The sequence below is a fragment of the Artibeus jamaicensis genome, unplaced genomic scaffold, assembly GCF_021234435.1.
Source record: "Artibeus jamaicensis isolate MK-2021 breed Jamaican fruit bat unplaced genomic scaffold, CSHL_Jam_final contig_327, whole genome shotgun sequence".
Taxonomy (NCBI): Eukaryota; Metazoa; Chordata; class Mammalia; order Chiroptera; family Phyllostomidae; genus Artibeus; species Artibeus jamaicensis.
In genome coordinates this window covers 5783735-5807870 of record NW_026521772.1, presented here as the reverse complement: position 1 = coordinate 5807870, position 24136 = coordinate 5783735, and the positions used below count along the sequence as shown (strand labels likewise).

Below are 24136 nucleotides of genomic sequence, written 5' to 3'. Positions count from 1 at the left end.
GGAAATGAGGAAGAATCATGAAGGATGGTTTTGGCGGATGAAAAGAAGAGTTCAAGTGCAACAGAGAAAGGAGAGGATGGGGGTAGAAACAGCCAGAGGAACAGAATGTGGAAAGGGACAGAGGAAGGAGGGGCATGAGTGTTGGGGGAACTGCAGCGGTAGCAGGAGGGCAGGCTACGCAGGGCTTCTCTCTGCCAATGCCTCGCTCGAGGACATGAACTTATATGGAGAGAGTTGACTTGTTCGTGAGGATTCCTCGGGATCATGAATCAGAAAGGATGCAGGGTAATAGTTCTTGTTCAGCCATTCCGAATCATGGAGTCCGTGGTAACACTGGCGGAGCCAGGTTAGGACAACTCCCAGGATGGCAGGCCACCGGGTGGAAAGTCCAGGTGTGAGAGTCCATGTGACCCTTATTTTGTGTCTGACATGGGACGACGTGTGGGTTCCCCTGGGGGCAAGCACATTAATGCTGACCTGCTCCTGGTGGGTATTCCAGACCTGCTTTGTACCCATACAGGACTGTCTGGATGGAGCAGGTGGTAGGACAAAGGGGAACCAGCGTAGCTCATGTGCCTACCATGGGCTATATGCATTTTAATGCACTCATTTAATGCTTACAAGCCCCTTACAAAAAAATGTATTCTTATTTTGATATGAATTGATGAAAAAAGAGAAAACAGTGAAATGGAAGCCGGAGGGCCAGAGGTGCTTGGGAAATGAAGAAGGAACCAGCAGAGCAGTCAGGTTAATAACCTTCAACACATGGGGCCTCCTGCCCCAGGAAAACAGCAGAAAAGGGAGGAAGAGCACCCTGCCACTCTCGGGGGGTCCCCGATGAAACAACTAAGACTGTTTTAAGAAGCTGCTTCTGGGCCAAGAGGGGTCTGGTTGAAAAGATCAGGCAGCATCAGGCAGATGTAGCGTTTTGGGTTTGCAAACAGGATCTTACTGCATAACAGGAAGTAAATTCTGCCTGCTCATGCAATCACGTGTTCTCTGCTCTATCCGTCCAGCAAGTGTCTGACACAAGGAGAAAAAGCTGACTTCAGTCTTTCTTAGAACTTGTGGAAAAGGAGAAGCAACAGAAAGAAAAAAAAAACAAACCCTGCTACTAACCACTGAGGAATCGAAATGCCATTTTAGTAAGAATTTCATTTAGACCTAGCAAAGATGCAGTCTTCACGAATCTTAGAACCTGGAAGTCTTGGACTCTAATGATCTAAGAGAAAACAGTGGTATGGACAACTTCGAATGAGAACAGTAAACATGATAAGAAATTTCTTCTCTTTTAAAGGGGTAGGGTTAATATTTACCAGTGCAGCAACAGGAGACCAAAAATGGAGAAAAGCCTTATTTGAAGATATCTTAATTTCCTCCTCTCCCTTTCACCCCGATCTTACGCCACAAAAGCAGGTCACACTTACAGACTTAAGTGCACACTGACCCTGCGCTAAGCACTATTCTATAGATAGTGCCACACGATCCGTGATGTGGGTAAGACCATCATATCTGATAGAGGAAGAATGGAGCTTAAGGAAGTAAGAATTCTGATGGTTTGGGTAGGCTGACTCCTCTAAAAGGTCAAAAACATTTAGACCCAGGAGGTGGCTGAATCTCCTGTCTCTAAGAGGCAGCCTCCCGGGAGGAGCTCTATGTCACCCACGGGCACGTAGCACAGGACCATTATCCGACAGGGTAAGCAAACGGACCGCCACACTTTCATTTGGAAGTCCAAATACTTGCTTGGCCAATGATTTCTCGGCCGTCATCTGCTGTTACCTCCCACTCCTGCAGGCCCCCCAACATCTAACCACTGTTGAGATGAGACTGTAAACAATGCCTAAAGGGGTCTCTTTTGTAGCTACCTTCCTCACTTTCATCCCGTCTGTGGGGTGGAATCACCCAGAGGTCTAGAGACAGGATCTAGAGGGGCCAGGCCAGGGCTTGAGATCAAATCCTGCAAATATGAAAGTCTTGTCCAACTCCACTGGCCTTGTTTGGGAAAGCCAGGGCTGGAATAAAACCCCAGAAGAATTTGCACTGTGGAGCTACAGACCCCAGGAAAAGGCAAGCTGCTAGGGCTTATCTCCTCTCTCTGCACTGTTTGAACTATAGATACCTCGTCTCTGGCTTGGGTCAGAGATAGTGCAAATAGATGGCTGATGGAAGCTGCCACTTGACACCCGTATCACAGAAGTGCGGAGTTTAAATGACTGGGATAGAGAGAACATCAGTCCATTGCGGTGGAGTGAGAACAGACCCCTTTGAGATCCCAAATGGTAGTTACCCATGCTCAGTCATCGGCGTGATGGTTGCTGCAACCAGACCTTGAAGTTTCTTCTTTGGGGAGGCCATTGAGCTGCTGAAAGAAGTCTGGAAAACATACAACATAATTCCTCTCTTCTTCAAGGAAGGTCAATTAATGATAAAAAACTCCCTGGGGCAAAGTCTGTTTTCAAAGTTCATTTTGAACTGTGAAAAATGCTTACAAGTAGGCAAAAATAGACACCAAGTATGCACGTAGGATTACAGGGCTTAATTCTACAGGAGAGGAAACTATTTTTCAAAGTCAGGGGAGCAGTGTTCTGGTAACACACCATCGAAAAGGCAATGCCAGACCTCAAAGAGCAGAGGTAAAAAAGCAACAGAGCAAAGAAAGAACATGAACCCAGCTCAGAGGGTTCAAATGCAGAATCACTATTACTTAAACCGAAATACGGTCTGGAGAAAAGGAACCTTCTTATCTCTCTTGGTACCTTCAGTCTGTTAAGCAAGAAATTTACTTAAAATCAGCACTTATGTTTTAAGAATTCAGTGTAATCTTTGCAGCTATCATCAGATTTAAGTAACTATCCTTTCAGATTCTAATTCTGACCAGTTTTGTCCTGTGTTCCTAGTCCTCATATACCACATAAACGATATCACAATTATTTATTCATTTCTCCCGCACTAGACCGAGGTCCCCAAGACAGGGAACACATTCTATTTGCCTTTGCTTTTCCTTCACAGACTGCTCTGCAGACACCTGTGTCCAATTACAAGTGGATGGATTTTTGGTTGATTGAATGAAGTGTTGAGATTGTAGCTGGATGACGACTTCCAAGGAAGGGGAGAGTCGACCCGACATAACTCATTTGGGCAAAAGGACGCCTCGCCATCTGTTAGACAGTTTTCTTGTCCATAACCAGTACAGAAAAGCAAAAAAAGTTGTCTAAAACAGGTAAGTAACACGGCATCCTGGGTAATCGCCTGGGTTCTGTGGGCAGACTGCCTGGTTCAACTCCCAGCTCTGCCACTTACTAGTTATAGAAAATGTCATTATTTTTTTAGCTGTAAGACATAAAAATCTGAAGCCACAAATGCAAAGTATAACAATGGAAGAATATAAAAGATAATCAGATAGGATTTGATGACAATTATACAAAAGATGGTTGGCTTGGAACAAATATAGTGATGTCTATAGGTAATCAACAAGTGGGGTATATTATATTTTGAGGACACTTGAACACTTAAAAACTCACTGTGACTATTATTTAACCCCTCTATATTTAAATTTCCCATTCTATAAGTGAAAGTAATAGTAATCATACTACCTGGGGTCGTTGAGAGAAGTAAATGAATTAATTCTGGAAAACTGATTAACAATAGTGCCAGACACATAGTAAACCCAAGTTCAGCAGCCTCCATGAAGTCTTGTCTGATGGCTGCAGGGCATTAGCAAGGACTCTCCTTGGTCCCTTACCAGCACCCTCTTCCCTGTCATCTCAGCTCTCCTGGTACCGCCTCCCCAACCCGAGCTACCCTTCCTATTCAGGGACGAAGTCATTTCAATTCTGTTATCTTCTTTCCTGCAATCCTTCCCTCTCCCCTCACTGCCCCTCTCATAACTTACCCTTTGCTACCTCTTATCTACACCAAAGGGTACAACTCGGGTCCAAGGCCCTCCAGGGGCTCAAGAGGGTTCAAGTGATAAGAGTCTGGAGAGCTGGGTTCAGCAGAAGTCTCCTCAATCAAACAGTACTAGGCTGTTCACACTAGACTTCCATATTCTTAGGTTTTTAGCTGCATTTATTTCATGCTTAGGTCAGTTCCACTGGTATTCTTATGACGGTCAGAAGCTCAGAGTGGCAGTTATATATATATCTATTTGATTGAAAGAAATCAAGTTCAGTGACTTAAGTATAGTTTGATTGGTTATAGCTTTCAAAGCATGGGGGAGTGGGAGGAGCGCTGGGAATCACTGTCCTAACTCCCCCCTCTTACCTTCGTTCAATCCACGTGGTCTGGAGATCAGTCTTCCAGTAGCACAGACTTTCTGATCTCTCCTTTGCCAATCACTTCTCACCCTGGCTCCCATGAGCTAAACACCAAACTCCCTGGTCTGGTCTCTGGAGAGATCTCTGCAGCAACCCACCCTGTCCCGTCTGGCCGGCTTGCCTTCTCCTGTGGGTCTCCAGCCCGGAAGGCTGTTGTCTCTCCCACTAAGGGCTAGGGAATATCCCCCAATCCGCCAAGAGGAAAATAATTTTGTGCCCCTTAGAACCTCCCCCAAACACTGGCTTTTTATTGAAAACCTCACAGCAGAGTTATTAGCAGGGTAGTTGGGGCGCCTTGTCTGGGGGCAGGAAAAGCTTAAAAAATGTATCTTTGTGCAGATCAACACTCTAAATGAATGAGCAACGTCTCCGGACTTTGGGAAATGTGGAACTCTTACAGAGAGAGATGGGGTGAAAGGTCACAGCAGCTGGAACTGGGGAAGCACCCATATTTTGTCCATTTGAGTTTTAAATAAACTTGGCAATGTTATGCTTTGAAGTTCTGTATAGCTTGTGTCAAAAGCAAATGGTTAGAATGTTCTCCAGCCTAAGATTTCATGTGAACTTGGAATATGATTACTGAAAACACTGGGGAGGGGACGTTATTGTCGAAATCTTATGTCTCTACCCACAGCCAGGAACACTTAGTCCAAAGGATTCAGGTGGCCTTAGCCAAATTCTCTGAGAAGGGCAAAGTTAAAAAAAAAAAAAATCTGGGGGAGCAAGAGGATGACACTGGATAAGGAGAATGATTGACAGAGAATTACTTGGAAAGGGGGAAACGAATAGAGACACAAAACAAAACAACTGCAGAAATGCGACCAACTTCCCGTAAAATAAAGAGAGTGTATCAAATTTAGTCGCTAAATTCTCTGGTCATTTTGACAAAAGGATTCTTAGAGACCAGCCGCGTGAGGAGGAAGGCAACCCGGGGTCCCTCTGTCCCCGTCGCCGGACGGTGTCGCGCTCACACTTCCTCCGGCTCCGTTTCCCAGTTGGTCTGCCTTCCCCTTTTCCTCCCGGCAGTCGCCTTTTCGCCCCGTCCCCTGCGCCCCCTGCCCGAACCGCCCCCCCACCCGCCCCGCGCTGACCTTCGGGTCCCTGCACGCTCAGCTCACCCGAGACGCCGGGGGGGGTGGGGGGGGCCTCCCCTCGCCGTGGCTGTCGCCGCCGCTCCGCGCAGTGCCCCGGGTCCGCTCCGCCGCGCCCCCTGTGTCCGCAGGGGCCGCCCTGCCCCCCTCCATGCGCCCGCCACGCCCAGCGACCCTGGGGACTGGTTCTGCGCCTCTTCCCGCCTCTTCCCGCCGAGCGCGAAGGGCGGCGCAGGGCGGCAGAGTCGCGCGTCCCGCACCCCAAGAGCGGAGTTGGCCCTTCCCTGGGTCTGACTTGACTCAGGTGGGCTGAGGGGTCACCCGCGCGGGGCCCGGCTCCCCGAGACCTGCGCGCGGCCGCGCTGGCACCGCGGTGTCCGCAGCGAGGGTTCACAGGCTCCCGGCTGACCCCTCCAGGGCATCTTTAGGTCTTGGTCTCGACTTTCCTCGGTCGCGGGCCCTGCAACAGCAGGTATTTCGTGGTCGCGGGGGCTGTGAACTTCTGGCTGCTGCTGCCCCAACCCCGCACACTCTCATGTTAAAAAGAGGTGAACCGATATTAAAAGCGGATTAGATCCTAAATGCAACAGCTGTTTTGGCTTATTCTTGAGAACAGTTGGAAGAGTTTCGAAAGGGAAAAGTATTTTCAACCAAAACACCTCCACTTGCAGGAAGAGTAAAAGTTTATTTTCTAAAGTCATGTCCCGTGCTAATAAATCAGAACCCCCTCCATAAACCAGTCCTCTGCTTTCCGTAGTGATGCGAAGTAATCTCCATCTTCCAAACAAAGCAATGGCTGAGGCATATTATTTCATTTAGAGAAAATACATTCCCCAAAGGGCTTTCTGGTTTGCAAAGTGCTATCGAATCCATAATAATCGTTCTTTCATTGCACAAAGCACCAGTAATTAATTGATTATTTCATGAAACAATCCTATGTGACGGGTACACTTTAAATTCAGATGGTCATATATGCAGACGCATCATCCCATTGTACAGATCAGAAACAGCGGCTTTATCTCCGCCTCTAACTCCTCTGGGAGGTGCTCAAGGCCGGCACCGTGTCCACCGTGGCCGTCTGCATGCAGAGCACAGCGCAGGCCTGCCCCGGGGCCCAGAGGGTGAAGTGGGAGACCTGCACTCCTTTCAACTCTCCTTCTCTATTAATCATGATTTTGTCTTCATTATATTTTTCCATTACCATTTAGTCCCTTTACACCCTCTTCCCCCCAGCAATCACCCCACTACTGTCTTTTTTTGGTTAAAAAATTATATATGTGTGCGTATGTATATATATGTATATGTACACACACATATAATATATATATATACATATACACACATATTATATATATATATATTCCACATCATGTCTTTTGTTTTCACTAAAATTCAAGTTCGAAACCTAGCGAAGCAGAGGCAAGTTCTGCCCATTAGTTTGTCTGTTTCTTGAGGACAGTAAGGGGCCAGTTCTGTTCCCTGGGACGCACCCAGTGCCTGCCACACAGCAGGCACTCAGTCGATGGTCCAGCGAGCCTGCAGTGCAGAATGGATGTTGATTACTGAGAGCAGAATGCCAGCTCTGTGGCCTGAACACAGACTTTAGCGTGGATGGGGGTGGGGCCTCCTTGCTGACGGGGTTGATGCTGTAGCATGGATGAAGCCTTGTGGCCGAGGGGACCGGGGTCAGCACAGGGGACCGGGGTCAGCACAGGGGACACAGGAGCTGGGGGAAGAGGACTCGAGTGCCCCTTAGAGAGTGATCTGCAGATGGTTGCCTCGTGGCTGACGTTGAGGCCCTGTTTCTGAATTGTACCTCTGGACTCATGTGCCAATGGCTTAAACACACTAACTTGTCACCTCCTAATAATTGGAAAATTCGAGCCTCGTGTTACTACTACACAGGGAGAATTATGAAGGTGCCGTAGGCTGAAAACAGAAGCGAAGGTTAACTAATTTTGCTTGGCAGGGCCTCTGGGACAGTATCAGAATCATTGCAGAGGCAAGAATTCCTTTTGAAGGAGGCTCGCTGCGTAAAGGCTGTGCCTGCATGGACGTCAGGTCCTGGGGAAGCGCACAAGTGAGTCTGTTCTTCTTGTGACAATGCACCAAGGGTTCCCCAGGGATGGTAGAAAGAAGTGAGCACGTGGTCCAAAAGCACCCAAACCCAGTGCTGCTCGTGTTCCAGATATGGCAAAAACTAACCACTAGGTGGCAGTCTATCAGCATAAATTGCTTTATCTTTTAATGACTTTCAAATTGAAAGTTTCTGGGAATATCAGGAAGAAAAAAAACCTAGATAACCTTTCCATGATCCCATTTTCCTATGCTCCTTCCCCCCCAAATCCGTGCAGTTGACATCTTAAATTTTAACATTCTTTTAAAATCTCTTAATGTTAAAATAATGAAAAAAGTGATGCCTAGAAACACAGAAATTAGTAGAAAATTAAGTGCCCCTCCTCATATACTGGTTGTTTGGGTTTGAAGATAAATATGATTATTAAAAAGCACACTCAGTGGTCTTAACTTTTTGATATATAGAGACTACTTTAAAAATCTGGCTCAAGTTTAATTTAGTATTTTTTCCCCTATGAATATAACTCTGCTTCCTTTTAGTGTTTGAGGTAAAAGTGGGGCAATTGGGAGAAATATATTTTCTCTCTTCTGTGAAGAACTTTTATTTATGCTCCTTCTTTTGAGTGAAGGGAAAACTCACTGGAAAGAATTTGATGGGGTAAGTGCAATTTGAAATTTAATTGTCTTCCGCCCAAGGCTGGTTAGATTCTTGATTACAGCTGAATTTGGGTGCCAATAGTCTGGGCTTCTGGAGGCTGAGCCCTCTCCCACCTCCCTACCCCAAGTTGCAGGGGGCAGGAGCCTAGATGGGCTCTGTGGGGACCACCTGGGGAGATCTTGCTGGTCTTGTTTCTCCTTATTCCTTGTACCTAAACCATCAGGTCATTGCTGTCCTGGAGTCGTTCACTCAGATTCCAGCTTCTGGCATCATTTCCATCATCCCACTGACTGCGATCTCCTGGGCCTACTGGAAAGCTCCCATAAATTATTCCAGCACTTTCTCAAGTTAGGTGTTTTAGCTGTAGCCAGATTGTGAGCCCCTAAAGAAAAATGTGGGATCTATATTTGGCTACGCATTTAAAGCTGAACCAAGTAGGTTAAAAAAAAAAAAAAGCTAAGTACGTAACAGTATTCAATTCTTCCATTTGTATTAAAAGAAAAAAAAAGGCCTGTGTAGAAGTATACCTTGATTTGCATGGATAGTTTCTAGAAGAAAAACAGAATAGCGAACAGCCGGGTTTAGCATTGGCAAGCAAGGATGCCCGAGATCCTCTAATATATAAGCTTTAACTCTTTAATGATCAACTGAAATTGGGGGAAGGGGCAGCACTCCAAGAGCTTAAAGCAATGGCAGTTCACCAACCTATAGGGAGCTACTTAAATGTTTTAACAACTTACACACTTAGGCTACTGTGCCAGCAGCTCTCAATCATTTTTCCGGGGAAAGGGGGTTAAAGGCAGGAAGGACTTATCTTTCAGTGTGCCCATTAGTGCTGTTTGAAATGGTTTTCTTTTCGTTTGTCTGTTTGACTTCTATTTAACCATGTGCTGGTAGATAGAATTTCATTTTGTTCAGCTGGGGAGGCAAGCCTTATTTTTAGAATTCGGTTCTGGGCATTTGCGTCTAATCATCTGACTCCACTCTGTCTGAAACCTCGGGGCCATTTTCTCTAGTTCCTTCTTGCGGGAAACGCTTCCACCAGGGCTGAGCTTCAACTGCTTTTCTCACCGGGAAGGGGAAGCCCAGCAGCCCTCCCTCTCACCTCCCTCTGTCTCCACCCCCAGTCCCAACGTTGCTCTGGGAATCTCCTTTTGTTACCTCGGGCCTCTGGTCTCTCCACCTACCAGACCTCAGTCCCTTTGCTAACTAGTATAGACATGAGCCTGCTTAATCTATGGCCAGAAAGTACGTGCTTTTGGGTGTTCACATGACTTTAGGTAGGTGGGAGCTGCTGGCCCTGAGTTTTGTCTGTGCCTAGGCACTATGGGAATGGCCGTGATGTTGGCGGCACTAACTCACGTTGCGCTGCTTGTGCTTCCATCCTCCTGGGAGACAACCGCCCCGTTCTCCAAGTCTCCCCGTTTTTTTTGTTTTTGGTTTTTGGTTTTTGGTTTTTCAGGGAGACATGGTTGTACCACCCCTATTTCCCCTGCATCCGTTCCCGTTTGGCTTTGAGCTCCTTGTTGGTGTCCTTTTCCATGAAGCCACTAGGGGGCAGTGTTTCATCTCAGCTGCTGTCCACGCTCAGCCAAGGTTGCTTTTCTCTGGGGCCTGAAGACGCAGAGAGAAGCCCCTTCTCTTTAACTTTGCCATATTTTTTTTCATCCAGGTTCCAAAGCAGTGTGACCTGTGTCCGGTGTCTCCCTGAAGCTCTTCCCTCCCTCCCTGCAGGTTCTCCCTCCATAAGCTCAGGTGTGGGTCTAGGGAGCTAAGGCAGGGACAAGACATTTTTTCCCAACTCCTCTCCCCCCACCCCAGGGCTATCCCCTACCATCCTTTCCTGCTGAGAAACTGGCTTCACACAGTCACTTTCCTCCAGTCTCATCAGCTCTCCCGCTTCATCTGCTCCCTTGGCTTGGTCCCACTCAGTGGTGGGCACAGCTGGCTCAGGCTGGCACCCTGGCCACACAAATTGTATTCACACTTATCTCACGTGCCAGTGATCTGTTGACATGTCTGCCTCCCATTCGACGGTGGGTTCCTCCAGAGTTGAGCCTCTAACTATGCTTTTCATCTCTGTATCCCTAGCACCTCAGCCCTGCCTATCACCTGGCAGACCTTGGTAAGACCTTTTAAAAGAATAATTGAACAGTCGTTCAGCCTAGATGCACAAAAGGACACGGCTCATCTTTGCCAAAGGGATACTCGGGCAACACACACACACAGGGAGGGAAGCTGTTCTTACAGGGTGACCTCCGCCCTACGAAGTAGCCATTCAAAGCTGTGTAGGCCCCTTGCGTCCTTAGGGGTCGACCACGTGCAGGGTTCGAGCGGAACTTCTGGGAGAGGCTTGCACTGATCTTGTTTTGAGAGGATAGATAACCTGGTGAACAACTCATTAACTAGCTACACTTTGTTGTGTGCCTGCCAATGGGAAAAACAAGGTCGGAAACACGAAAACAAAAACACTATGGCCAAACATACTGATCAGAAGGGGAACAAGCAGATGACAAGGGACAGAACATTTGATTTGTATCATTCAGGGAAATATGGTTAACTCAGTGCTTGATTCACCTAAGTATTTCAGGTAGAGATCCAAGTGACAATGCGGTGTGGAATTGTTAGTGCTAGATACTGGTATTTCTTCTCTTCTTATTGACTACAAGTAATTCTGATATCATGGGACAGACCACTAGATGTAACTAACTCTTCAACCAAGAAAGATAAATTGTGTCATTACCTGACTTGATTCTCTGAGAAGTAACCCCATGAATCAGAGCTGAGGCAGAGCCTCTGCAATTAGTGTGAGACAAACAGAGGTACTAATTATGTGTATTATGATAATAATAGTACTCAACACTTGCTTTAAGACATGATATTTGCCGAATTGGAAAAATAAGAGTATTTTGCAGAATTGGAAAGAATGAGACTATTCCAGCAGGCTCATGGGCATTCAGTGGCATTATCACAATTATAGTCATTGGAATAATTTCAGAGATGAGGATGAGAGTTTCATTTCAGAGACAGAGAGAGAGAGATAGACACACAGACAGACCGACAGACAATGGTTAAACCATTTGTTGAAGATCACAGAGCTCATCAGAAGTCTCTTTAATTCCAAAGTGTGGCCTCCTCTCTCTACATGGCTGGGCTGGTACAAGTGGACGATGTTATAATGTAAAATCTTTAGGCGAAAACCACGATTTCCATGTTATTTTAAAAACCAGTATTATCTGGCCGAATGTTTTGGCTTAATTGTTCGACACACACAAAATAATGCGGGGTGGAGACTAAATGATTTGCTAGCAGCAGGCTGGGCTGAAGGGTAGTGGCTGGGATGACGTGGTGCCGACTCTCCTGTTTCCCAACCTCTTATCTATTTTCCACTCCAGATTCTAGCCGGTGAAGTCTACTTAAAGCCCAGCAGAGCATCCACCTACCCGTCTCCCAACCCACCCGCCAGCCAATAAACCAGCCAGTGTTTGTCAAACACGCACTTGGCTCTTCCCCGGAACAGTGTCTGGGGCCGTGGGAAATGCCAACGCAGGACCCTGGGCAGGGTCCCTGCCACCCTGGAGCTGGTAATCTCGGTGGAGAGACAAGACAAAAATACATGACACGATCGCAGAATCTGACAGAATGTAACAAAGTGCTAAATTGTGTGGTACAGACAATTAGAGAACAAGACAGTATATAATAAAGTGCTAATTGCGTGGTGCAGACAATAAGTATAATAGGAGCTCAGTGAAGGGATGGGTGAGTGTGGGCTGCAGCCTTGGGGAAGGCTTCTCAGCATGTCAGGCTGCCGTGGTTACGCGGTGCCTGCTGGGAAGCCGAATATGGAACAGACCGCAGACGAGGGGCAGACACTCTGCGCTGCCCTGTGGTACCTCTTCTCTGCGCAGATGAGGACCGAACAGAAAGAATTCTCTGAGAGGTGCCATTCTTTCCTGAAAGCAAAAATCACATAGAGAAAGTACCTTATTTTCTTTATTAATTGTGTTACAGAAAGTGTCCACAGACACTGACAGTCACCCTTGAAATTGAATGACGTTTTGCAGGTGCTGGGAGAGTTCGGTGTTCAGAGAAACCCTGTTCACTGAGGAAGAGCATTTCATAGGACAGAAAACCTCTTAGAGTTTATCTTTTATGCAAGATTTCTTGAAGCAATAGATACTCTTAAATACTACTGATGAGACTGATAATCGTTTGGTGAGGTAGTTAGGTAATGCGTACCCCGGATCTTGAATATGTGCATATTATTCTGACCATAGTGTCGCTTCTGGGAGTTTATCCCAAGGATGCAATCGTGGCCGACTGCAAGAATAGCTTTTCTGCAAGCCTAATTATTCCAGAACCCCCCTCCCCAAAAGAGGACTGGTGAAATAAATGAACCAATATTTTTAATTTTTATTTACTTATTTTCAGAGAGAGGGGAAGGAAGAGAGAAAGAGAGGGAGAGAAATATCTGTGTTTGAGGGAAACATCCGTCGGTTGCCTGCATCAGTTGGTTGCCTCTCCTAGGCCCCCAACCCAGGCTCGTGCCCTGACTGGGAATTGAACCCACAACCTTTCCATTCACAGGCCGGTGCTCAACCCACTGAGCCACATTAAGGGCCAAATTAAGACATATTTATAAACTAGAAGCAACCATCCATGAAATGCTACCATAGAAAAATACTTAACATGGTGGGAAATGATCCCTGTACAGAGATAAATGAAGAAAGCCAGTTCTAAAACTTGAAGAACATGGTCTCGTTTTTGTTAAAAATATGTCTTATGCAGAGAAATGTATCTGAGTGGTGAAGATATATGTGATTTCCACTTCTTTATGTTTTCGTGTAATTTCTACATGTTTTCCAGGCTCTGTGGTTAAGTCTCACAAGATGTGTATTAAAACTGTGTGGTTCTCTGATCTAATATGTTTCCAAAGTTTGGCAGTCATGCATTGTCATCTAGTAAGTTTTCTATCAATGGAAAGACCTATTTCGGGGAGGTTCCTACAGCCCCAGGACGTGGAGGTGGAGGCGGGTCAGTGCCAAAGACTTCTTCACACAACAAAGAAGTTCCGGGGCAGGAGGTAGGAATCAGGAGCTTCACTCCATTTCTTTGAATTAGGAATAATTCCTGTTTATTAGAATGCACACCTTATTTTTGTGAATTCACATCAAGGTGGGGGATGTGTAGGAGGGGTGCCCACTTGGAGGCGGACAAATCATGAGTTTTTTTAGCGGCAGAACCTATCAGAGGATGGAGAAAACCCAGGGCATGGATCAATTTTTAAGACTTCTGGAATGTTAAAATACATATACAGATGTACCAAAACAGAGATTTTTTTTAATGTGGTGTATTTTAAATGCTGTCCTGAGCAAATGAATAGCTTTAACACAAGGAATACAAGAACAGAAAGTAAAACTTCATTTGGCGATTATGTGAAAAGTCTGTGCCTGAATAATTAACAGTAATAATAGCAGCCCTGCCTGGAAACCACGTGGAGGATGTGGAATTATTGGGAAACAAAAATCAGAAAATATCTGGAAAGGGTTTTGGAATTTTTTGGCCCGCAGAATTTTCCATGTCCAAAGTGAAAACAAAATACTCTTTTTCTATTCCGAGAACTTTATTTAGAAGTATTTTGAAACGGAAACATTCCAATACAAAAGCACGGTATTGTTCTCCTCCTGTGACTAGATGTCTTCCGTTTTCTACTTTTTGACTAATCAAAGGTCTTAAAATATACCTGTTTGAACTTTTTTTAGTTCATAATTTTCTATTTTTACCTCACCTTCTAACTTCTGATCTTTCAGCCAGGCCGGTGAAAATAAAGTGCATCAAAGTCAGATTTTTTTCCCCTCTTCTACACTCCCAAAATATAGAGAAAAATCTTTGGCTAGCCAGGTTCTTTGGAAGTCAAACCTTAGCTAAAACTGGGATATGTTTGCCTCTCTGAAAAATCCAACTCTTCCAATCCAAAACAGAAAACTTCCCTTTGCTGAGATGGGCAGCATCCCTGAAATGCAAGTCCCGGCAGGCTTGTTCCCGCATATTCCCTCGTCTTCCGCTAACTTGGGGGAATCAAGCCCTTGCTGCAGATGGTCCACTGGACCCCACAGGGGAGTATTTGCCTGGAGGATCGGGGCACATGGAAAGTAATTAAAGTCTTTCTGACAATCGGCAGACAGCTGTCATGGCCAGGCCTTCCCTCCCACTACTGTCACACAGAAAGCCTAGATAAAATGTGGCAGCAATTAAAACTATTTATATACAACTGGTATTGAAAAAAGTACAGGACATAGCCTAGTGTGCAGTGTGAAAAAGGAACTGGGAGCCCATGTGATAACTAGAGAACTCTACTGACCCTGCAGGTAGGGGCTAGAATCTGGGGGCTGTGAGACCCAGGCAGGATCGGCGGCCTCAAGGCCACCGTGAGTGACAAGGGCTGTGAGATCAGCCCTTATGAATACAGGATGCCCAGTAACATTGGAACTACAGATAAACAATGGATAAACATTATTTAGATGAATAATATATCTCAAATTCAAGTTTAACTGGGTGTCCTGTATCTTATCTAACCCTAACTGTGACCGAGTTCTGGAGCCCTGGAGGGGTGCCTCGCCCCACGGGAAAGGACTGGAGCAAACACTGACAAATGTCATGAAGAAACAGGAAGGTGGCTTGGAGCTGATCTGGGGCTGCGGGGGCGAAAACATGTCCCCCACGACCTGCCATGAGTCGAATGTATATTGCCTATGGGATAGAGAAACCTCAACCTGAGAAATTGCCATAAAACCTGGTCCAGGACCTTTGAACCCTCAGAAATTCACCAGAAACAAATATACTACCCAGTGGAGATATGCCTACAATTTAAGCAGACACAGGTACCCTTTGGGATAACCAGCCCTGCTGGAATCTTACTAAAATATTACCAACCAAATGAGGAAATGAATCATCCTGAAGGAGAAACCGGGGGTTCACAGGAAAATTAGCAATCTGAGAGCTAAGTTAACAAAAAAAATCTGGAAGACGTCATGAAATAACTTTCAAATGTCAGAGACTTAAAAGAAAGCATAAAATGAAAGAATACTTTGTTATTTTTAAAAAGTGGCTTTATTTAAGAAGAAACCAAACAGCAATTAACAGTAGGCTTGTTGACCTCAGAAATGAAAAGGCACATACCCACTAGCACTGTAGATCCGAGGAGGACAAAGGGACCTTGAAGAAAGATCGAAGACAGTCACCTCAAGGGCAGCGCAGAGAATAATGAGGTAGAAAACCGTGCACATGAAGGGGAGAAATGCAGGTGATAACGAGAAGGTAATGTGTGTGAATCTATGTGTGTGAACACATGTTGAGGAAAGCGTAAGGAAGGGGAAGCGTAGAGGGACAGAGGTGCAATTGTTAAGATGTCATAGAAGTTGCTTAAAAGATGAGACCCCCAAATATTTTGTCTAGACAGCATAGAGATTGATTTCTCTCCCCTACAACAGTCCGGCTGTCAGGAGCTGGCAGACCGGCTCCGATATTTCCAGTCTGTGGTTCCTACTTCAGGATTCCACACGGGTTCTTTAGCTCTGGCCCTCAGGTCTGCGTCTTGGGCCCAGGTGGCGGTGTGGGGCATGTGTGCCTGTTTTCTTTAAAAGCACTATCCAGGAGAAACACGTATCATTTGTCATGTCACAAAGCCACTAGGGAGGCAGGGAAAGGTCCCAGCTATGTCCCTGAAAAAAAAAAAAAAAAAGGTAATTCTATTCTCAGAGGAAATAGAGAAAAATGGATATTGGAGGGCAAGTCGCGGTTTACCCCACTGAAGTGGGGCATTGTGAGTGAGGACTTTGTGAATGGGCGTTTTCCGGAACTGACGAAAGACAAGCGTCCTAAGAATCAAAGTCGGAGCATGGCCCAAGCAAGAGCAATAAGAACGAACCTCCCACTGGGGCTGATATTGCAGTCTATTGTGAAGTGTAGTAAAATATTAAAAACTGCCAGGGGGACAGAAGGGTTTAATCACAAAACAAGGGCAAGCAGATCAATAGCAAACTTCTTCTCCGTCACCAAGATACTGGGAAAGTGTAGCTGAAAAATAACGTTCAACCTAGAAATCGATATCATTCAAGGATGAGGGAAAAAAATAAAGGCATTTGCGGGTAAACAATACAAAAAATAGACTGGCTGAAAGAACTACAAAAGAATCAGTTTCCGTAAGAAGGACATTGAATGCAGAAGAAAATGTGGGGTGCCAAACACCATTGTAATCTCCTTCCTGTATATTATTCTCAAACTCAATTGCACTTAAAAATCCATCTCAAAATATGTAAAGAAAAATGTGATGAGATTATGAAGATGCCCAGTACCATGGTCAGGAGACTTGGGTTGAGGCTTCTGCTTTGACACATAGTTTCTCAGAACTTTGAGTTATACTGAATATTTCTGTAATTTGTTCTAACTCAAAAAAAAACAAGGACCACTTTGATTCATCAGTTGTGTGGTTTTTGTGGCTTAATATGTCTGGTTTACAAGGTGGACTTCGGATTATGAGGGTTCAAATTGTTGCTCTGTCATTGGCTAACACTGACCTTGAGGAGCTGAGCCTCTTAAAACCTCTGTTTTCACATCTGGGAAAGAGGAAAAATGATTGTATCCATCAGAGTTCTTACATTAGTCAGAGTTTTCTGAGCAACAGAAGCTGACTCTTAATACATGGAAAAAGATTTTATTTAATAAAAAATACTGGGTGAATCACAGAACGGCTGAGTGGACTGGAAAGCTGGGCTTGAGGAGTAAGCTTAGAGGAATGTTGCCCCAAACCAAGCGATGGATCTAATGGAAAACTGCTGTTGTCCACGGCTGCTGCTTCTACATTGGAAATACACGATTGTAATCCCTGGACAATAGCCACCACTGCTGGTGCCACCACAAAACAATGAGAAACCTCTGTCTCCCCTCATTATCAAAGATGCAAAGATGGAGGGTCCGTACAGAGTCTCTTTTCTCTTGCTGCTTATTGCTGAATCAAAATCTTATGACAGCATCCCTGATTGGCATTAACTAATTCATGTGCCTGAATCCTAGCTGCAAGGGGGGCTGGAAATTTGCATACTGATTCCTATGTTGGAGTGCTGATGATTTATGATAGGAAGGAGATTCGAATGATAGGCTACCATGGATAGGATAGATGCCGATAATCACAACAACAATAGTAATGTAATAAGAATAATATCTACTATCCAGAATTTGAACTTCCTCATAGTTGGGGCATCTGCCATTTTGTAAGCCCTGCTGGGTAGAGGATATTCATCCCACAGCAAACAAAGGAAAAACACCAGATACTGATTTGTTTGAAATTTTGACATAGGACTTAACATATGGCCATGATATTTAAACTCTTAGCCTGAGCTCTGTGACTGTAAAGAGTGACGTGAAGAAGTAAGGTTAGTTTAATAGTTATTCTAGTTCCAGTGGTGTTGATGGCTATGACAGTCGGTGTTCTATATCCAGTAGCAATAATGACAATAGGGTGCAGAGTCCACAGCTCTTATTATCATGGTGAACGTCTTCTTCCTTGTCTGGAAACGGGGGCGCCTTACTTTAGAGGGCGTGTTTAGGTATTCACTGCGTTTGTGTGTGAGAAAGGCCTCTGAGAGCTACCGATCACCCTCCACAGGCAAGGCACCACCTTCCTGTCCTACCACAAGCACCAGCCTGGGGGAACAGCGTCATGTTTGGAGCCTCAGGAGAAAAAGAACAATCCATTTAAGCTTGAAGAGAATAGATAGAACATGTAAGAGGAAGCAATGCCTGTTTGTTGATTTGACCATTATGTATTAAAAGGCTACAGAGGCAACACTACTTGTGCTCACAGGGGTAAATGACACATCACCTATTCTGACGAGTTGGTTATTCCGTTATTATGTTATCCTCGATGTGCAATTGAGACGTTTGAATTCTAGCTGTAATATGACACTTGGGTATATTCATCTGAGGCTCCAAATAAAGCTGATTCAAAACTCCCTGGCATATTATAGTTCCTCTCAGTTGAAAAAAAACCCTTAGTGCATCTCATTGCCAGAACCTCATGTGGAGGGCATGTGCAGTTGGTATAGCAGGGCTTTCCTTTTGTTCTATCCTTATTGTGTTGTATCTGTGTAATCTTCCTCATCTAGTATTTACGTGTGTGGTTTCTTTTTGGTAGCATTTGGAACAGAGAGTGATGGCTGGGGGCCTCTTGTGTTCTGTGGCTTTCAAGTCAGTGGTGTTCTGGTGAGCCAGCTTTTGGAGCGAGAGGGGAAAAAAAGTCCTGATTTATAGCATTTGTTGTTTGCCAGGGTTACTGAACATGGAGGTGGGAAGCGGCGTGTAGAACCAGCTCTCACCAGCTGGAGGCGTCCAGCTCCCGGAGCTCACCAGTCAGTTTGCATCTTAAATGTCTGCTCCTAAGGTAAGAAAAGTCCACATAGGCTGTGAACCACACTGTAGGGTCTCATATATTTCCAAGCTATGGTGGGCAAACGAAAGCAGATTTCTAATAACAGTTTTACCCCAAGAGAACCTTCATGCCTATTGTCCTGGGAACTTCTTTAAAACTTGCTCATTTAAATGAGAAGGAGGCAGAGACATCTCTTCGAAACCTCGAGTGGAGGGGATGGAGAGAGGCCTCTGTTCAGGGTGGGACCCTTTCTGTGAGTCTAGGAGGGGCCTTTCCCAGCTGCATACTGAATCATTTCCTGCGTGTCTAGGGTACTCTAGTTTTCATTATTTGTCTCTGCATTTTCAAGAGGAGAAAGTTAACTCATCAAATGGAAGAATTCAGATTTGATTCATTCGATTGCAAACCTCATGCTTTCCCCGCTGCTCCACACTGTCCCAAGGCAGCCAGAGGCTCCCTGGGACCCTGGTTCCTCTCTCACAATCCAGCACAGACAGGATGTTATCTTTTCATTACCAGGAAGCTGCCTGTTTCATCACACCCTTCTCACTTTCATAAGGGGAAGTTCTCTTGGTCTTCAATGGGCTGTTTATTTTTAGTGTCTCCTTGGATCACATTCCTGCCTGGGCCCTTCTCCACTTGCAGATGGACTGTGACTAACCACTCAGAGCTGTGACTCGTACCCTGTCTGAGCAATGCTGGAGCACTGCAGTCCTTGAGAACCCTCCCAAAGAAAATCGAAGGCTCATCTCCAGAGATAACATGTGCTGGGCCGACTCATTCTGCTGGCCCAGGGATAACATTAATCCACTCTGTGAGTGGTGCTAATAATGCATTCTTATGATACCAGTGCTCATTGTACGAACTCGGAGATGGTTCAGAATCTTACCTCATTTGACTTCAGAAGCAGCCATAGCAACAGCAGTCACTCAGTGGTTTCATGCAAGAAGGAAAACATACCGACTGATGGGAGGCTTGAAAAGCTTAAATAGCATTTAATTAATGTATTCATATGCTAACCAAATATTTATTGGGCATCTATGATGTTTGTGGCTCTGTTGTAAGGGCCAAAGACTCTCGGGGTGAAAATGATGGTGTTTGCATTCCTTATGCTTTTTCACTGTGGCTCGGCAGACATTCACGGGGATGGTTGTCATTGAATGTGGGACTTACAGGCAAGGAGGAGGAGGTGTGTAACTCTGCCCAGAGGAATGAAGGAACCTTCCCAAGGGTCTAAAGCTGGAGCTAGGATTTGAGACAATGATGATGCTAATTAGGGAGGGCTCACCATGTTTCATGAACTGCCCTATTCTAACGTTAACCTCTGTAATTTTCCGCAAACCTTACAAAGTTGGTGGAAATATCATCTCCTTAGGGACCTGAGTCACAGAGACATTAGAAGACTTGCCTAATGTAATCTAGCTGGAGACAGGAGGAATTGGGATTTGAACCCATGTCACTAACCTCTGCACTTATGCCACTATGATTTGCTGGGAGTATGAGGGTGGGTGGGGACATTCTAGGCTGAGCAAACAGCGTAGGCGGAGGCCCAAAGATATGGGGAAATAGGACATGCCTGTGAGTTTTGCTTTGATTTTTGGTGGGAAAGTCATATACAGCCATTGATCACACATGCCTCATTCTCTTTTATCACAGAAGTTTTTCTAGAGACTATTTGGAAAGGAATTTATCAACACCCTCTCTTAAATTGTGACTATTCTACATGGCTATTGTCAGCTAGTCACCCTGCTGTACAACTGTATAAGTTGTTGCCCTGCTGAGTTGTTGGCTGAAGGTTACTTTAAATACGCCCCCAGTAGAAGGGTACAAATTTCTTGATTTCCTCTTATCCCTGAAGTTGATTTATTCTATTGCTACTTGGGGCCAAAATTGCAAGATTGATTCCCACAGAAGGCAGTTAGTATTTCTGGAAGAAAATTCTTTGGCATAACCACAAAGTATATTCCTGACCATGTTCGGCCAGAGTTCTTGCCGATGCTGGCTACTGCTCACCAAGTGGGACAATGCCTGCCATGTGGTACCTGACCGCCACCGCAGGGTATGTGACAAGTACCCGAATGTATGTGCTTTAGAAGCAAAGACAAAGTGTGGTAGTATTTGGCCCAGAAAATCACCTAAATGAAGATAGCCTGGCCAATTCCATATTTGTTGGGTAATTTTCTGCTCTTAAAACACTCGAGGATAGGTCTTTCATTTGCTCACCCAGCATCTTTTAAGTGCCTACTATAACAAAAGCTAGTAGTAACAGTTGACATCGGTAGAGCTTGCCCTGTGACGGGCAATGTGCTAAGCACCTTAAAATTATTATCACACTCAACCCCGATAATAATCTCATGGAGTAATGCTATTCTTATCCCAGACGAGAAGACGGAGGGATTTGGAAACTTGCTCCACATCCCATAGCTGACTGAGCTGGACCATCCGATTTTGATCCCAGGCAGTCTTAGTCCAGAATCTCCTTCTGTCTGAGGTGCTGTTGTAGGCGTGGTTAGGGGTGTAAACCATAAACTGTTACCAAGTCAGAATGAGACAGGCATGGGGTGCTTGTTCCTAGCCTTCTGCTCACAGAAACTTACGTCAGCTGGTATGCATTGGTGGGATGTGTTCTTGGGGACCGCACCAGCATTTCGTATATGCCCCATCTTTCTGCCCCAGGAAAGCATGTTAAGAATGCACGTGAATGAGAGTGACATTATTATAGTCATGGCATTGAATCAGGGCTACTTATGAAGGTGATCAATCCTTTGCATGTTTTTGTACAAGAATATAGTGGATATAAATCTCAGGATACAGAGGTGTGACTAACCTCATTGGTAATCCAAGGGTCAACTTAGAAAATGGGGAAATACTCAATGAACATTATTGGAAGAAATCAGTGACACTCAGCAAGATGAAACATTTATTGGCACAGATTTTGCTAACATTTGCAGATACCTTCATGTCCTCAGATTTTAGCTTTAACATTCTTTTTTCAAGATGCATGGACTTACAAGATCCAAGTGTTATCCAGTGACCTTTGCAGATGAAATACATTCCCTTTCAGAATATACAGTTGTAGCTGGAATTTAGTTGTAAATTCCTTCCTTCCCAGGGTTTAGATGGTGAGGTGCAGGGAGCTTTTCTTAGATCATCCAGCACAGACAAGGAAGAGGAGGATGTATCAAGGTGGTATTCCTGGAAGCCAAATCAACAGACCGTGATTAAAGTCAGCCTGCGCTTATATTGTCTGAGGAGGTCACGGCAGCTGCTGGTCAACCCATAAGATGATAGATATTTTACTGCTATCCCTACTGCTCTCCAGAAGTTGTCAGCAGCAAAGAAAAATGGGGAAAGGTTATAACTCCCAGAGATTCCAAGATTCTTTTTGCAGCAGTGAGCAGTGACGGCTTGGGTGTCACTTATGAATGAGTCCCTGGGCATTTGTGTGGTGGCGGGGAGGGCCAGAACCTTAGCGCTGTAACCAAGAGCAACGGGAGCACTGGGACCAAAGGTGCAAAGGGGGCAGGTGAGGGGCTGAGAGGGATCCTGAGGCAGATCCACTGTTATTCTAACCTGAGAATTGTAGCCAGTTGCTGTTGGGGGAAAACTCATCATTCATATTAGGGAGACACAATTCAATGGCAGTTTCTCACCGAGGAGGAATCAATGGTTATAGGGACTGGAGATCCTGAGTGGGTTCAGGAGTGTGGTGACGAGTTCTGCTGTCCTGGGGCTGGTGAAGGGCTCTGGGGAGTCCAGGGGTAGCTGGCTATGGAGGCAGGAGAGATGGATTTGAATTCCTCATCTTGGGTTCTGATGCTAATTTCCTCTTCTTTTTCCTAGTAAGGTAGTTAAGAACAAAAAAGCTGAAACCTGCTGTTTTAGTTTTGATTCAAGAAACTGATTAATGAGGGCTGCTGGGTTTAATCAGTGGTTGTCTCTTCCAGCTTAGAAAACACTATTTTCGGGACTGGAAAAAACGTTGGCAATCAGTTACCTCATGGAGAGCTGCATTGCATTGCAAGTGGTCAAAGGAACAGACTTGGGCACTAGAGAGGCCCGGGCCAGGACACTTGTTCTTCCCCCTGGGTTTGGCTATGTCGTTGCTGTGACTTTGAGCAGTGGCTTCACGTCCCCTGAGTCTTAGTCCCCTCACCCAGGACGTGGTGATAATAACAGTACTTGCCTCTTAAATCTGTTGTGAGGACTGAGGAAGAGCCCTCTGTGTTGGATAAATGTTAACTCTCTCCATTATTGACTTATCTCTTTGCATTTTTGTCTTTTCGGAAGTAAGATAGAGACTGTATTGGTTTCTGTGCTTTGTGATTATAACACACGATAAACAGAAAGGTTATGCCAGGAAGTTCATTGAAAAAAAGTCTTAATTTTTGCCTTCCTGGCTGAAAGTTTAGACCCCTGCTCCGTACCCTGCCCCCATAAGTTATGGTTTCATTGCCCTTCACTGAGAATTCAGTGGAATCAGATCCAATGGGAAGTCGTGTGAAAGTGTCGTAAACTGCAAAGTCCTATATAATACCAGGTGTCCTCGTCATACACAAGGGGCCTTGCTTATAACGGGTACTTCTAGTATTTTGCCAGATTGGTTTTCTCTTTATCTCTTCCTCTCTTTCTCTTTACTTTTTTCTCTCTTCATATACATAAAAACACAGAACTTAATAGGAACAATTGGAAAGCCTTCTATATAACTCGTGGAAGTTCATTGGCAGCACATGTAATAATTATTGTGTTCTCACTGGTGTGTGAGGAGGAGAATATTAAAAAATTTCCAGTTTTTGTGCTAGGTCTCATTCAACAAAGGACATTAAGAAATCCCAGATCCTTCATAGATGAGAGTCTCAAATAGGGAACTACCTGGAAATTATGCCAAACACATATTTGACATATTTATGTTTTAAAGCATTATAGATTTGTATATTATATAATGTTTTTTGAAACCATGGACAAGTTTCAGAAATCACGCTCCTCTGTTTCTGAATACTTCAGTGTATTATTTTCTAAGAAGAATATTCATTCGGGATATTTAACAATGACATGCTATTAATTACAGATCTCACATTTTGCCAGTAGGTCCCAGCATGAGTGTGCGCGTGTGTGTATATGTGTGTGTGTGTGTGTGTTTTATAGCAGTGCTTTCCTTTTGGTCCAGGACCCAATTCAGAATCATACATCTGGAATGGTTTTCTGGCCTCCCTTAGATTTTTCATGACATTGACAGCTTTGAAGAATTTAGGCCAGTTATTTTTTAGAATGTCCCTCAAATTGGGTTTTGTCTGCTGTTCCCTCATGATTAGAGTCAGAATGTGCAATTTTGGCAGGAATGTTAAATAAGTGGTGAGTGTTTCTTGAGCTAAATTGAAAACACAGTCCGACACAGATTCTCTAAGTGGTAGTTTGAAAATCACTAGATAGGGAGTCAGCCTGATGTGGAAGCCAGGTTCTGCCACTAAACCACGCAAGACTGAGCTGTGCTAATAAAAATGAGGGTGTGGAGGATGATAGTAATAATGACTTTATCTGGCAACATGCTTTTTACACTCATGGTCTC

At 44.9% G+C, this 24136-nt stretch overlaps 1 protein-coding gene across 5 annotated transcripts in view; it reads right to left on the bottom strand.

Annotated features, from left to right (window-relative positions):
- Positions 1-23777, bottom strand: part of NPL (N-acetylneuraminate pyruvate lyase) — a 45282-nt gene extending 21505 nt beyond the window's left edge. For 2 of the 5 annotated variants that reach the window (XM_037145659.2, XM_053663700.1), the window contains exons 1-3: positions 23774-23777; positions 5438-5451; positions 2291-2376 (exon numbers count right to left, since the gene is read on the bottom strand). In XM_037145659.2, the coding sequence (XP_037001554.2) occupies positions 2291-2358 (68 nt within the window). In that variant the 5' untranslated portion in view covers positions 2359-2376; positions 5438-5451; positions 23774-23777. Of the gene's footprint in view, positions 1-2290; positions 2377-3895; positions 4110-4266; positions 4666-5410; positions 5452-23773 lie in introns of those variants that run through there. The other 3 variants (XM_053663699.1, XM_037145661.2, XM_037145660.2) reach the window with 3 other exon arrangements.
- Between the last annotated feature and the right edge of the window lie 359 nt (positions 23778-24136).